The sequence below is a fragment of the Lithobates pipiens genome, unplaced genomic scaffold (assembly GCF_037356315.1).
Source record: "Lithobates pipiens isolate NorthernLeopardFrog02 unplaced genomic scaffold, aLitPip1_a1.2 Scaffold_10, whole genome shotgun sequence".
NCBI lineage: Eukaryota > Metazoa > Chordata > Amphibia > Anura > Ranidae > Lithobates > Lithobates pipiens.
The window spans coordinates 6409588-6426395 of NW_027507686.1; the positions used below are offsets into that span (position 1 = coordinate 6409588).

General features: G+C 48.5%; 1 protein-coding gene across 1 annotated transcript in view; it reads right to left on the reverse strand.

The window, feature by feature from the left end:
- Nucleotides 1-4423: 4423 nt before the first annotated feature.
- Nucleotides 4424-16808, reverse strand: part of HSD17B2 (hydroxysteroid 17-beta dehydrogenase 2) — a 57396-nt gene continuing 45011 nt past the window's right edge. Inside the window, exons 4-5 of the mRNA XM_077451248.1 lie at nt 10620-10757; nt 4424-8437 (exon numbers count right to left, since the gene is read on the reverse strand). Coding sequence (XP_077307374.1) covers nt 8073-8437; nt 10620-10757 — 503 coding nt within the window. The 3' untranslated portion in view covers nt 4424-8072. The remainder of the gene's footprint in view (nt 8438-10619; nt 10758-16808) is intronic.

The following is a 16808-nucleotide window of genomic DNA, read 5'->3' on the forward strand; positions in this document are numbered from 1 at the left end:
CCAGGGATTCACAAGGGGAAAGACTGCCACATGTAGCAAGCTTTCAAAGGGCAGCGCTGTGCTGAACCCTTTTATCCCTTGCCCTGGGAGATCTTCAGAGCAGCAACCAGGATGGCTGGTAGTGGAGCTGGGAGCAGTTCTACAAGTGGAGAGGAGATATTCCTGCATGCAGCTTTTCAAAATTTTGTGCAACTTTTCAAAGGGGCTGAGAGCTCCTAGTCCGAAAGCGACTTTGCCACTGATCCAAGAGACTGGGTGTTCCTAACAAGGCGAGCAGTCTAGGATCTTTTCTCTGTACATACATAGGAAGTTGTCCTCATATGTGTTTTTCAAGTCAAGTTGGGCATCCCATTACCCCTCTAGCCTATCCTAGTTGTTTTCCCCAATAAAACAACAAAAACAAGCCCATGGGCTGATCTCTTGTGTCGGAATGCAAGTTGGAAACATGTGTTCCCTGGCTGTGCAGGAATAGGGGAACCAGTAACCAGCAGCCCTCGTGGAGGTAGCACTACTTTTGGGGGCTCGTCTGAGATTCTCCTATGGCAGTGATGGCGAACCTTGGCACTCCAGATGTTTTGGAACTACATTTCCCTCGATGCTCATGCGCTCTGCAGTGTAGTGGAGCATCATGGGAAATGTAGTTCCAAAAACATCTGGGCTGCCAAGGTTTGCCATCACTGTCCTAAGTTAACCTGCACGCCCGTTGCCCATAGCACCCGTCAAAAAATGAGCTAAAGAACGGTCAAATCGTTGCCAAGAGAGCAAAAGTTGTGCTGTGCTATTGCGTTCCGGAACTGTGTGACCTGTTAAAGTATGCCATTGCGTGTGTCGTTACCCATAGCAACCATGCTGTCCTCTCGCAAATGTGAAGTTCAAAAGTGTTCCTGCTGCCCAACAGTGACTGGAATTAAAGACTGTGCCATGTTTAAACATGTTCCCCTGTTTTTTTCTGCATGCTGTTGCCTGTAGCAACCACAGCGGGCTATCATGTATTGGTAGATTGCAACCGTCATACACTTACAAAGAGATCTCTAAGGCCGCGTACACACGCGGGGACTGTTCGGCCAACTTTGTCCGCTGAACAGTGTTTCGGCGGACAGTCCGCCCGTGTGTGGGCTTTCAGCGGACAGTTTCAGCGAACAGTCCGCTGAACAAGGTTTTTCGGAAATTCCGAAAAACTGTCCGCTGAAACTTTGTTTCAGCGAACAGTCCCCTCGTGTGTAGGCTTGTTCGTCAAACTAAGTTCCGCGCATGCTCAGAAAGGATTTACACGCCGAAAGTTATAATGCAGTGTATAGGACGTCGTATTTTTCGTCCCGTCGTACGTGCCGTTCACGTCATCGCGCACGGTTTCAGCAAACTGTTCGTTCGTCGTGTGTGGCCATGTCCGTCCATGCTAATTTTGAGCGGACTGTTTGCTGAAACTGTTTGACGGACAAAGTTGGGCGAACAGTCCCCGCGTGTGTACGCGGCATTAGTGTAAATGGGTACCTTTCTTACATTGCTAATGAACGCATACATACAACATTGAATCGGGGACCTTGGCTATTGAAAATCATCTTTATTTGGATTCATTTTGTTTAGAGCTCTGACTTAGAAAAAATTATCATTTAAATCATATGACAAGGTACGTAGGTCTGATAAATCTGCCTACAGCTTGAGTCAAACCTGAAAAGCAAAAAAAAACCCTGAATTTTACACATGAATTAAAGTGCTTGATCATGGCTCATATTCAAGTTTTTAGATTGTGCCTTCGACGTTCAGAGGTTTCTTGGAAGGGAATCTGCCCTAGCATGGAGTGAGGTTGTCCATAGATTGGTGGACATGCAGGGGTTGATTTCCTAAAGGCAAATAGACTGCAAGTGCAGTCTCTCCAGAGCTTAGTAAATGAGGAGGATGCTCTGCAGACTTCCATCATCCAATCACGTGCAAGAAAAATGCTTTTTGTTTTTATTTTTCTTGCTTGTGATTGGTGTAGTAAATTTATGTTATGTTATGTCATGGTTAGCTTGTGAGTCTGAAATTGGGTCAGAGTTTACTGCAAGTCAGGCTTGATGACTCACAGAGACAGGCCTCTCTGGTACCTCCCCCTGGATCTGGAAGTTTGGAGAAACTTCTAGAAGTTAGTGGGGGGCGGAGGCCAGGAAGACTGATCTGCATACTTGTGGGAACTTGGTCCATCCCCAGGAAGAATGCTCTTGCAGGGTGGCTAGGTCAGCCCTTATATATGGAGGAGCCAGGCCAGAAGGGGGTGGAGTGGAAGATTGGAGTACCAGGAAGAATTCTCTGACAGGGCGGCTAGGTCACCCCTCAAATATGGAGGAGCCCAGCCAGATGGGGATCGAGTGGAAGATGGAGTGCTGAGGAGTCTGGCGGTGGCTTAGGAGGGACCCCTGGGTCTTGGGGGGGGGGGGGCTCTGCCTCCAGGCTGGGCTCGGGCTGGCTTGAAAGGATCATGAAAGCATCATGGTTTGAATGGAGCAGCAGGGAGCAAGGAGGACAGAGTGAGAACATCAGAACACACTTTCAGAAGGACAGCGCTGTGCTTAACCCTTCCTAGCCCTTGCCTGGGAGATCTTTGGAGCAGCCAGGGGAGCTGGCGTACAAGCATCTGGGTGGGCTAATAGTTTCTGCAGGCAGTAGAGCTGGGAGTAGTTTCTACAGAAGAGTTGGAGATACTCCTGTGTGAAGCTTACAACACACTGTGCTATTTTCTAAAAGGGACTGAGTTCCTAGTCCTTAAAGGGTTACTAAACCCTTGTGTTTTTTTTTTATTATTATTTAAATAACAAACATGTCAAACTTATTTCCACTGTGCAGTTGGTTTTGCACAGTGTCCCCAATCCTCCTCTTCTGGGGTCCCTCAGTGGAGCTGGTGGCTCCTCTACTTCTCGAGTGCCCCGTCGGAGAAGCGCTCTCCTAGGGGACACCTGTGCGGCCACGCTCCCGTGTCCCGCTTCTGCGTCTATTGACACAGAAAGCAGGACTCGGCCCAGCTCCCTCGGATCATTGGATTTGATTGACAGCAGCGGGAGCCAATGACTACGCTGCTATCAATCTATCCAATCAGGACACGAGACACCAGTCATAGCTGGTGTGCTCGTCCATGGAGCCAAAAAGACAGGGCTCAGGTAAGTAAAATGGGGGGGGGGGGGGGTTGCAGCATGAGGGAAGGTTTTTCACCTTAAGAGCCCGTTCACACTGAGGCAGCACGACTTGCAGCGCGACCTCTGCCTCAGGCGACCGGGATCCGACTTTAGCGGCGGCTTGTGAAATGACTTCTGTATAGAAGTCAATGCAAGTCGCCCCAAAAGTCGTACAGGAACCTTTTTCTAAGTCGGAGCGACTTGAGTCGCTCCGATTAGAACGGTTCCATTGCATAGAGCGGGACACGACTTGTCAGGCGGCTAAATCGCCTCACGGGTCGCCCCTGTGTGAACCGACCCTAAGGCGTAGAATGACTTAAGGTGAAAAACCACGAGGGTTTACAACCCCTTTAAGAGGCTTTGTCCCCATCTATCATTTCATTCAAGTTGGGCATCCCATAACCCCTTTACCCCATCCACGTTACCACCCCTAATAAAACAACAAAAAAAGCTCAAGGACTGCTTCCCATGTCCAGATGAAAGTGGAAAATACTTGTTGCCTGGCTGTGCAGCAATAGGGGAACCATTCACCAGAAGCTCCTACGGGGGATAGAGTGCTACATTGGGTATACTTTGCAAAGTGAAGCTCTACCTCATTTACTAAGCTCTGGAGCATTAGCCCTTGCAGAGCGCACAGTCTACTGGCCTTTAGGAAACCAACCCAACAGTATCCCGATAATCAGAGATATACTCGACTATGGATCAGTCCCACCTATGTTAGAACCAACTTTATACTCACATGGCCAGTGCTTGGGCAAGATCATCCCATGCCCAGGGCAAAGATGCCAAACTGTACCCCCCCCCCCCCCCCCCAAGCTTATGGGATCCTATGCCCAGTAGTGACACGCTTGTCCAAATCACCATTGCACCCAGTTCAGCCGCCCCTCCCGCCCACCCCTTGTTCCGGCCCTGCAGATGACTATGTAGCGCATACATGGTACTCATCAGCCTTCCTTATAAGGGGAAGAAAAAGAATCGGACCGGGCCCATGTGAGGTTTTTTCAACACCACCAGAGAGTTCCATTAATGGTCAACGGTGGCTTCAGACGATGCTCAAAATTTGAAGCATCACTTTTTCCTCGAAGAGAACCTGTCACCGCCTCTAATGTTAGCAGCTTAGCACATCAGAGAGAAGTTTAAAAAAAAGTAACTCCCCACCCCATGCCTTCACTTTGCACACAGTTCAATCATTTTCTGCGCTACAGCCACGGTTTTATACAGCTTAAAACTGACACTACCCGGTGTGTCCGATCGCTCCAGTTCCCTTGCTCACTCCACTTTTACCTTATCACTGCTCTGGCCCTCTGTTACCATCATTGCAGCCAGAGGCGCAACTGGAACCTTCAGGGCCCTAGTGTAAGAAACCATAAAGGGCCCTTCCCTCCAAATCCGATGGCAGATACTGGCCGTAAGGGTGACCATTGCAATCCTGGCAGTTCCGCCACTGGTGTCAGTTTTTTTTTTTTCATTTTTTTATTATCTTTTACCATTATATTACACTTTCTTTACAAAAATTTTTTTTTAGGCGCTCCATTGGGAGGCTTTGGTAAAATATCAGGGGGCTAAATAGACCTATGATGTTCCACCTTTGAGACAGGGAAAGGAGATTGAGGACACAGCCTTCCATCTCCATCTGGGAGCCTCAGCTGCACGAATGAATGGACAGGAATACCTCTGTACGGAGCTTCCTGTTCGTTCACAAACCAAAGCATAGTAAACACAGTTTACTACTGTATGCTTCAGCTACGGTATGAATGGACGGAGTCAGTGATCATTACTGATTACTGACTCTGTCCATTCAGAAAAGGAAGAGGCTGGTAAATAACATATTTACTGGTCCCTTCCCTGCTCTCCAACCTGAAACATCCCCCACAGTAGCCGGGGGAGAGAGGAGGAGGGAACCCAGAAAAGCTGTTGGGGGAGGGACGAGGGGGGGGGGGCCATGGGAGCACACAGGGGAATGGGGGGGGCAGCAGAAAGATGATAAAGCTGGATAGGTGGGGTGGCATATAGAGGAACCAATCCCCTCCATTCTCCTCCTGCAGCTGATAAATGCCAGTTGGATGGAGAGGAGGAAAGCCAGGCTTTCAGTGGCTACAGGAGGAAAATGGAGGGGATTGGCTCCTCTATATGCCATCCCCACCGCCCTTTTTATCCACGTGTACAGGGAAGCCACATGGGCCCCCTGGAGCATGAGGCCGGGTCACAATTACGATCCCTGCGACCCCTGTAGCTACGTCCCCTGATTATAGCATTATCTGTGTTGAACACACATGCGGTGTGTAGGAAGTGCATATTGTTTATCAGTGGCAGGATCCAATAAATGACCCCTCTCTGTTACCAGTCACAGTTTGTGTGGTTGCATATATACAGTAACTATAAAGAGGGAACAAATGTAAAGGTGCTGTTAATGTACATTCAACACAAATGCAAAGCCCAAAATCCAGTTGCTACATTGCTGATCCGTGGCTGCTGGGGACACTGACATTGGAGACAAGTTCCTAATAGGTAGTGGAATGTATTTTATGAGAACTATTCAGGGATAGAATCTGGCATTGAGGTATTTGCACTGAAAACCATTTGGTAAACATGTTAAAACACTGAGAAAAGCACGAGGACAGGTTCTCTGTAAGCTATTTTACCATAATTACTTGCTAGCCATCACCACATGTTTCTCGCTTCTACCATTTTGTTCTCTGAAGGCGAGTCCAAGCTTCCTTTGGAACCAACCAGCACTGTATGCAGATCAAACTTGAAAGACAACAGAAGACTCTGGGGTCTTCCCCCTCCACCGAATACAAAGGGCACATCACTCTGTAAGCATGTTGTATGGGTGGAGGTGCCCACGCGGTGCCCTGGCCTCCAAGTCAGAATCTGCCGACATGGCTCACCTGTGGGGGCTTCGGGGTACATAGGACTCACTTTCAGAGGGTAATAAGGCAATGGCAAAGCATATTGAGGGGGGTGACTGCAATTAGCCAGCTGAGTTAGATGGCTCACGTTTTGTTGGTGGCAGGTGTATTTTAAAGTGAACCTGTCACTGCATTTCATCTTATTAATTTGCTTTCATCTTCTTATTGCAAGAACATTAAGATGCCCCCACATACCTTTACATGCCAATGAAACCTTTTTTGGACTGCTCTTCTTGGCCTAAGTGATTTCTCCTTTAATGTCTGTGGAGAGTCCATTACAGGGCACAATACACAGAAATTCTATCTTCGTCTGCCTTCTAGTACAGTGGTCTCCAAACTGCAGCTGGGGGGGGGGGGCTAGCCCTTTGCAGGCCTTTATCCAGCCCTTGGGGCACTATTTCTCCCATTGACACTAACGAGGCATAATTCCTGTTACTGGCATCAACAATGGGGCACTATTACTCCTATCGACACCAATGATGGGACACTATTCCTCCCACTGACACTAAGGATGGAGCACAATTCCTCCCACTGACACCAATGATAGGCCACTATTCCTCCCACTGACACCAAGGATGGAGCACAATTCCCCCCACTGACACCAATGATAGGCCACTATTCCTCCCACTGACACCAATGATGGGGCACTATTTCTCCAACTAACACCAAGAATGGGGCACTATTCCTCCCACTGACACCAATGATGGGGCACTATTCCTCCTACTGACACCAAGGATAGGCCACTATTTCTCCAACTAACACCAAGGATGGGGCACTAGTCCTCCCACTGACACCAATGATGGGGCACTATTCCTCCCACTGACACCAAGGATGGAGCACAATTCCTCCCACTGACACCAATGATAGGCCACTATTCCTCCCACTGACACCAAGGATAGCCCACTATATCTCCCACTGACACCAAAGATAGCCCACTATTCCTCCCACTGACACCAAGGAATAACCCACTATTCCTCCCACTGACACCAATGATGGGGCACTATTCCGCACACTGACACCAAGGATAGGCCACTATTTCTCCAACTAACACCAAGAATGGGGCACTATTCCTCCCACTGACACCAATGATGGGGCACTATTCCTACTACTGACACCAAGGATAGGCCACTATTTCTCCAACTAACACCAAGGATGGGGCACTAGTCCTCCCACTGACACCAATGATGGGGCACTATTCCTCCCACTGACACCAAGGATAGGCCACTATTTCTCCAACTAACACCAAGGATGGGGCATTATTCCTCACACTGACACCAACAATGGGGCACCATTCCTTCCACTGACACCAGCAGCGTGGCACTAATCTTTTCACTGACACCAACAATGGGGCACAGTTCTTCCCACTGACACCAACAATGGGGCACTATTCCTTATACAGACACCAATTATGGGGCACTATTCCTCCCCCTAATGCCAAAAACGCATTGTTTACTCCTACTGATGCCGGGACAATTTCTACTTCCAATGGCCACTATCTGCCCCCCCCCCCCCCCCTAAATGCTGAAGGACAGTAAACTGGCCCTTTGTTTAAAAAGTGTGGAGACCCCTGTTCTAGTGGGTTCTGCAGAGCAATGCAGGAGGAAATTCCTTAGGCCTGTGATCACAGAAGCAAAAGCCAAGCATAGAATCCTAGAACTTTAGAGTCCTGACCAGCAAGACTGAGAATTTAACCCAGACCCACATTACTTTAGATCGACCTATTGAGCGTGGACATGCCACTTAAAGGAAATCAGGCATGAAAGAAACGTGGCGGGGCTGCCATTACTGACCTCCTTTTGAAAAAGCTAACACTTGGCTGTGTCAAGCTTCAGCACTCTCTAAATCTCAGATGTCTGCAGCTTGCGAAGTCAGAGCACAGCCAGGCAACTGGCATTTTCAAAAGGAGGTCGGGGCACTTCTTATTGCATCAAATTATCCAAAAATATATACGTCTTTAGAGGTTTCCTTTGTGTTTTGCTGGCTCCAGTCTGAAAAATGTCCATTCCCCGCCTATTTAGTCAGTTTTATAATTGTTGTGAAATGTTCTTAGCGATCTAGGCAGGATAGCGCGGTGGATGGGGAACATTTGTTTGGCAATGGTATCATAAAACCAAAGAGGGAAGCAACGGAATATCAAAGGGATGAGGTAGGCGAAGGTTCCGGGGTTGTAGGTGGAATATGGGCGTTGGGCCAAGAGAGCGTGGTAAGCATCCTCCAAGACGGGGGAGATGTTGGAAGATGAAGTTGTCAACATTTCATGGTGCAGATCCTTCAGAGTGTTGAGGTAGTCTTCTCCGTAGTCATCTCTGACATCTGGCTTGAGGTTCTCCAGCAGGTCCTGTGCTTGGATTGAGCAATGCTCTCGAGAGCCAAAAATATCTGCAAAACAGGATAGACCATCAGACGACCAACTGGCATCATACTAAGTTTGGAATTTTCCAATGTTAAGTAAAAAAAAAAAAAGGAAGGTAAACTTTCCAACATATTCTTCTTCAGGAAAGCTTAATTATCCAAGCACAATGCCGTAAGTACATGGTCATACTTTATAAATATCCATTGTGACTACCACAACCCATGCAATAATTACTTTTAATGATTCCTTATTTTTAGACATCATTAAAGCGGGAGTCCGCCATTTTTTTGTTTTTAAAAGCCAGCAGCTACAAATACTGAAGCTGCTGACTTTTAAAGTAAGGACACTTACCCGCCCAGCGCGCCCGCGCAATGTCGGCACCCGAAGCCGATCTCTCGATCGTCTCTCGGGTGCTGCCGCCGCCATCTTGGGTATGGGAATCAGGAAGTGGAGCCTTTCGGCTTCATTTCCCCGGTTCCCTACTGCGCATGCGCGAGTCGCGCTGCGCAATAAGGATGGACCCGCTGCCTCTGGGATCTGTGTGTTTGCCAGCAGGCAGCGGGGGACTTTCGGAAAGGGGCGTAGATCTACGCCCCTTTCCGCAGAGAGCTATCCCGGAAGTGGGTGCAGATACCTGTACTGTACAGGTACCCGCACCCCCCTCCCCACTGAAAGGTGCCAATTGTGGCGCCGGAGGGGAGGGGAGGGTTCCAATGAGCGGAAGGTCCACTTTAGGGTGGACCTCCGCTTTAAGAGCCTATACAAGAAGCTGCCCTAATTGTACCTAAGAGACCCTGACACCTTGCCCATTCAAGGCACTTGTGTAAACCACTTTATACAAATTTTTACAGCTTTCCCCCACCGCCTCTGTTGTTGGGGGTGATGATGGCCATCCTTTCCGTTACTTGAAAACACCCCCCCCCCCCCCCAAAAAAAAAAAGTCAGTGCTTCCAGGTTTAAAAATGTCAAAAAAATAAATAACAGTAGCTAATTTTGGCCTGAGATTTTCAATTGGGTATAGGTTATAGATCCTCAAGCAAAAAATGGCTACCACTATGCCCTTGTACACACGGTCGGAGATTCCGACAACCAAATCCATCGGATTTTGTCCGTCGGATCTTGTCCAAAACTGTTGCATACACACGGTCGGACAAAGTTGTCGAAAAATCCGATCTTTCAGAACGTGATGACGTAATTTACGATGGGACTACGTTCAGGCTAGTAGCCAATAGCTTTGATGTAGGAATTTGATCTGAGCATGCGTGGCACTTTGTCCGATCGGAATTCTCTACACATGATCCGATCCGAACATTTCGTCAGAAAATATTTCCGGCAAGTTTGAAAATTTGGTCCGTCGGATATTCCAACAGAAACAGTCCGATGCAGACCACACACAGTCGGAATATCCGACAAAACTCTCCGATCGGACACATTCCGACGGAATCTCCGACCGTGTGTACAAGGGCTAAAAGCTCCTTACTCATTGGATTGTAGGTGGGGTGCAGTCTGGTGCGGCGCCAATAATCCACACGGTCAGGGGCAATAGAGGGATGACCGCCCACTCACGGTATCCAGCAAGGTGAATAGAGCGATAGTCAGCTGGACTGATAGCGCCCGTAAAGAAGGATGCGGCCTGGCTGTCTAATGCCCAATCACAAAAATGTCTAGGAGTTGCAGACCCTACGCTTTCCCTCCCTGTTAGGGTCCTTTTCCTACTGCTAGTACTGTCCATAACAGGTGGGGTACCTTCCCCTACACTGCCCACTCTCCAAACCAGGAGCTAGAGTCTTAAATAGGCTCTGCCTGACCCAAGATTGCCACCAAAGTCACATGGGGCAGCAGCATCCAATAGAACAGGGATATGCAATTAGCGGACCTCCAGTTTTTGCAAAACTACAAGTCCCATCATGCCTCTGTGTCTGGGTGTCATGCTTGTGGCTGTCAGAGCCTTTCTATGCCTCATGGGACTTGTAGTTCTGCAACAGCTGGAGCTCCGCTAATTGCATATCCCTGCAATAGGATATCTTCCCCAGTGACCAAGGAACCCTGTTCCTCTCGACTGCCTCTCCAACAACAGTGCCACTGCGGAAGAGCGCTACCTGCAGTGGAGAAAGACTGCACCTCCCAGCTTTTCCCAAATATGAACAAAATAAAATGCTACAAAAGGATGCCCATTATACGGATACCAGAAATGTCCTCTAGACTTACTTGTTTTGAAGCCGCTTGGATGGATAGATGATACCTTCACCCCCCACTTGAAGAGGTCTTGACGCATTACAGCACAAAACATGGTCACAGCAGCTTTGGATGCAGCGTAAGCTGCAAATCCAGGGATGGGATTAAGACCTGGGAAAAAAGGAGAATAAATTCAACAGTCAATTACCGGGGATCAAGTTTGGGTTTGCAGTGAATACTATGTGTTCGATGTTCATGGAAAAGTAATGCTGAAATCAGGGGCGGGCTGACCATTCAGGCTCTCGGGCACTGCCCGAGGGCCCTGAGCCACTAGGGGGCCCCATCAGGGTTGCCAGCCTCAGTAAAACCAGGGACAGTATGCAGTGGCGTAACTAGAACCTTCAGGGCCCCGATGCAAGAAACCATGAAGGGCCCCCCTGAACCCCAGCCAGGGCCCTTCCCTCCGAGTCCGGCGGTGGAACTCCAGGGCGTGGTCACAGGTATGACCTTTGTGAGCCCTGTAGTTCCACCACTGGTATCAGTAGTTTTTTTTAATTATTTTATTTTTTTATTTTTAGGTGCCCCATTGGGGGACTGTCCCTGTCTGGCTGGGGAGAACAGACATCGGACTGAGCGGCAATGCATGGAGCAGGAGAGGGGTACTCTGAGGAGCCGGCTGAGGACACAGGTCATGCGGGGAATGCACAACTAAAGAGCAGCCAGTGCGATAGTCGAGCATGGAGCTCTGCTAGTCACCCTCCACCTCCAGCCACCCGTGTGCATGGTGCACTGGTACCCCTAGCTGCCTATGCTGCTGCCGGCCATATGTAGAGGGGGGCTGCATGGGCCCCCTGCATCACAGGGCCCGGTTGCGGTCGCAACTGCTGCACCCCCTATAGTTACGCCCCTGACAGTATGTACAAGTCTGTGTTTTTTTTACATGTCTCTGAAATGTCCCTTACCGACATCCTTTTCCGGAGATTATAACTGCCCCACCTCTCCAGTACCTTCTCAGCCAATGGAAACATGTCTGTGTATACTGTGTGATTGTATACTGTGTGTGTATACTGTGTGGCCCCATCATCTCGGATTGCCCGGGGGCCCCATGAGTTGTCAGTCCACCCCTGGCTGAAATGCACCATAGTAACCCTAATGCCTTGCCTTTGAACCTAGGTCAATTGCCTTAGAAGGTCCAATAAAGGGGGCTTTTGAATCCCCCATCCCTCACTATAAACCAGTGGTGGTTGGTGCTCCATCGGTCGGGGGCAGCAGACGGACCTGATACACACACACACCCCCTGTCGCTCCAGCCCACACTAGGCACTGAATTTATGAGAGGTTTGAGCCGCGTTCTTCAAACTTCCAAACCTCCCAATGATGGGGGCGCTATTCCTCCCCCAAAACAAAATGTGGCGTTGTTTACGCCCACCGATGCCAGGAAATTTTTTTTCACTCCCGCTGGCCATAGTCCCCCCCCCATAGTCTGAAGGACAATATACTGGCCCATTGTTTACAAAGTTTGGAGACTTTATAGCGTACGAAATGATTGCATTATGATCACGTCTAGTGCTCGAGCCATGTTGGAGTTGTTATGTTCCAGGTATTCTATAGAGCAGGGGTCTCCAAACTTTCTAAAGAAAGGGCCAATTTATGATCCTTCAGACTTTAGGGGGGGCCAGGCTGTGCCCAGCTGAAGTAAAAAAAGCCCGGTCTTTGGTATTAGGGGGAGAAATAGCTGGTATCTGTAGGAGGAATAGCGCCCCATTGTTGGTGTCAGTGGCAGGAATTATGCCCCATCATTGGTGTTAGTGGAAGTAATAGTGTCCCATCATTGGTGTTAGTGGAAGGAATAGTATCCCATTATTGGTGTCAATAGGAGGAATAGTGCCCCATTGTTGGTGTCAGTGGCAGGAATTATGCCCCATTGTTGGTGTCAGTGGCAGGAATTATGCCCCATTGTTGGTGACAGTGCCAGGAATTATGCCCCATTGTTAATGACAGTGGCAGGAATTATGCCCCATTGTTGGTTACAGTGCCAGAAATTATGTCCCATTGTTGGTGACAGTGGCAGGAATTATGCCCTATCTCTGGTGTCAATGGCAGGAATTATGCCCTATTGTTGGTGTCAGTGGCAGGAATTATGCCCCATTGTTGGTGTCAGTGGCAGGAATTATGCCCCATTGTTGGTGTCAGTGGCAGGAATTATGCCCCATTGTTGGTGTCAGTGGCAGGAATTATGCCCCATTGTTGGTGTCAGTGGCAGGAATTATGCCCCATTGTTGGTGACAGTGCCAGGAATTATGTCCCATTGTTGGTGACAGTGGCAGGAATTATGCCCCATTGTTGGTTACAGTGCCAGGAATTATGTCCCATTGTTGGTGACAGTGGCAGGAATTATGCCCGATTGCTGGTGACAGTGGCAGGAATTATGCCCTATCACTGGTGTCAGTGGCAGGAATTATGCCATATTGTAGGTGACAGTGCAAGGATTTATGCCCCATTGTTGGTGACAGTGGCAGGAATTATGTCCCATTGTTAGTGTCAGTGGCAGGAATTATGCCCGATTGCTGGTGACAGTGGCAAGAATTATGCCCCATTGTTGGTGACAGTGCCAGGAATTATGCCATATTGTAGGTGACAGTGCAAGGATTTATGCCCCATTGTTGGTGACAGTGGCAGGAATTATGTCCCATTGTTGGTGTCAGTGGCAGGAATTATGCCCCATTGTTGGTGACAGTGGCAACAATTATGCCCTATTGTTGGTGACAGTACCAGGAATTATGCCCCATTGTTGGTGACAGTGGCAGGTATTAGGCCCCATTGTTGGTGTCAGTGGCAGGAATTATGTCCCATTGTTGGTGACAGTGGCAGGTATTAGGCCCCATTGTTGGTGTCAGTGGCAGGAATTATGTCCCATTGTTGGTGACAATGGCAGGAATAATGCCTCAAGGGCCAGATAAAGGCAAGCCAAGGGCCGCAGTTTGGAGACAACGGGTAAAGTACATAACAGAGTTTTACAAAGACAATATGGGAGTGTTGGGTCATGGCACGGGTCTGGTATTCAGTATCTGTACAGAGTGTGATAAACTCTCATTGTGCGGATGCCCATTAGCCGGTCATATCGGCAGGCAGTGTTCTATGGACTGTACAGAGTCTTCTATAATTGCATTGTGATTATGTCGAGCGGTCCGGTCACGACGGAGGTCGCAGTGTAACGGGATGAATCAAACTTTCCCCCAGACTGCACATGGCAATAAATCCAGCGCGGCAGAAACGGGCGTCCGGCCTGAAAACGGAAGAATTGTATTTGCATTTGTCTAAACCCTTTTTGGAAGATTCCGCCGGTGATAAATACTTGAAGGCTCCTTCTCGCTAAAACGTAATCCTCATTGAAATGAATAGTTTGGTGGGAGGTCAGGGTGACCTCAGCTCTCCTTTATTTAATTTTTTATTTTATTTTTTTACACGGCGCTCGGCAGAACATGCGGTCAGAAAATAGAAGCGCACGTGAAGTTCACCGCGCAGGAAAAAAAAAAAAAAAAAAGTCTTTAATCTGCTTAACAAGCTGAAACTTGCACACTCTGTATTGCTTCATAATGACTGAAGACGTGCGAAGTATTCCTGAACCAGCACATCGCCTAATTGCACGCCGCCAAGTGCGTCCGTTCCTGAAAATGTCCGCTGTTCCTGAGACGCGCGAGGCAAATACCGAGCGTCCCGCCACTGCGCCTCCATCGTCCGTTTGACGCTTCGACACCGAATGGAAAAATAAATATTCGAACTTCCAAATCTATTTTATAAACCTTTATGACGGTTTGCCGTTTAATGCCACACCGGTTGGCCTTTTTTGTAACACATGAAACCTGTCCAAAATATTCCCCATGTACACATTCCTATGTCCTTGCATATGGGAAGCATTAGGCCCTCGCTCCGAGCATTGCAAGAGCAAGCCATGCCTTCCTGCTTCACAAGTAGTTTAAAATGCAGCTGGAGCAAGCCCGCCGCACATGCACAGAGCACTCTCTCTCCAAACCCGGCAGCAGATGAGCTCATCATTGCTGGGACATCATTGCTGCTCGTCTTCTGCTGTTAAATCCCTGCCTTCAATGGCACTGCCAGAATCTCCGACAGGACTTCTAGAACCCTTTTCCAGGACTTCCAATGGTACTTGCAGAATCCCTGCCAGGACTTCCAGAATCTCTGCCAGTATTTCCAATGACACTCATAGAATCTCCGCCAGTACTTTCAGTCCTACACCCAGAATCTCTGCCAGTACTTCCAGTGGTGCTCACAGAATTCCTGCCAGGACTTGCAGAATCCCTGCCAGGACTTCCAGAATCTCTGTCAGATATTTCCAATGACACTCATAGAATCTCCACCAGTACTTTCAATCATACACCCAGAATCTCTGCCAGTACTTCCAGTGGTGCTCACAGAATTCCTGCCAGGACTTCCAGAATCTCTGCCAGTACTTCCAAAGGTACTTGGAGCATTCCTGCCAGGACTTCCAGAATCTCTACCAGTATTTCCAATGACACTCATAGAATCTCCGCCAGTACTTTCAGTGGTACTCCCAGAATCTCTGCCAGGACTTCTAGAACCTTTTTCCAGGACTTCCGATGATACTCACAGAATTCCTGCCAGGACTTCCAGAATCTCTGCCAGTACCTCCAAAGGTACTTGGAGAATTCCTGCCAGGACTTCCAGAATCTCTGCCAGTATTTCCAATGACACGCGTAGAATCTCCGCCAGTACTTTCAGTGGTACTCCCAGAATCTCTGCCAGTACTTCCAGTGGTGCTCACAGAATTCCTGCCAGGACTTCCAGAATCTCTGCCAATATTTCCGATGACACTCGTAGAACCTCCGCCAGTACTTTCAGTGGTACTCTCAGAATCTCTGTCAGGACTTCTAGAACCTTTTTCCAGGAATTCTAATGTTACTCACAGAATTCCTGCCAGGACTTCCAGAATCTCTGGCAGTACTTCCAATGGTATTTGCAGAATTCCTGCCAGGACTTCCAGAATCTCTGCCAGTATTTCCAATGACACTAGTAGAATCTCCGCCAGTACTTTCAGTGATACTCCCAGAATCTCTGCCAGGACTTCTAGAACCTTTTTCCAGGACTTCCGATGGTACTCACAGAATTCCTGCCAGGACTTCCAGAATCTCTGCCAGTACCTCCAAAGGTACTTGGAGAATTCCTGCCAGGACTTCCAGAATCTCTGCCAGTATTTCCAATGACACGCGTAGAATCTCCGCCAGTACTTTCAGTGGTACTCCCAGAATCTCTGCCAGTACTTCCAGTGGTGCTCACAGAATTCCTGCCAGGACTTCCAGAATCTCTGCCAATATTTCCGATGACACTCGTAGAACCTCCGCCAGTACTTTCAGTGGTACTCTCAGAATCTCTGTCAGGACTTCTAGAACCTTTTTCCAGGAATTCTAATGTTACTCACAGAATTCCTGCCAGGACTTCCAGAATCTCTGGCAGTACTTCCAATGGTATTTGCAGAATGCCTGCCAGGACTTCCAGAATCTCTGCCAGTATTTCCAATGACACTAGTAGAATCTCCGCCAGTACTTTCAGTGATACTCCCAGAATCTCTGCCAGGACTTCTAGAACCTTTTTCCAGGACTTCCGATGGTACTCACAGAATTCCTGCCAGGACTTCCAGAATCTCTGCCAGTACTTCCAAAGGTACTTGGAGAATTCCTACCAGGACTTCCAGAATCTCTACCAGTATTTCCAATGACACTCGTAGAATCTCCGCCAGTACTTTCAGTGATACTCCCAGAATCTCTGCCAGGACTTCTAGAACCTTTTTCCAGGACTTCCGATGGTACTCACAGAATTCCTGCCAGGACTTCCAGAATCTCTGCCAGTACTTCCAAAGGTACTTGGAGAATTCCTGCCAGGACTTCCAGAATCTCTGCCAGTATTTCCAATGACACGCGTAGAATCTCCGCCAGTACTTTCAGTAGTACACCCAGAATCTCTGCCAGTACTTCCAGTGGTGCTCACAGAATTCCTGTCAGGACTTCCAGAATCTCTGCCAATATTTCCGATGACACTCGTAGAACCTCCGCCAGTACTTTCAGTGGTACTCTCAGAATCTCTGTCAGGACTTCTAGAACCTTTTTCCAGAAATTCTAATGTTACTCACAGAATTCCTGCCAGGACTTCCAGAATCTCTGCCAGTATTTCCAATGACACTCGTAG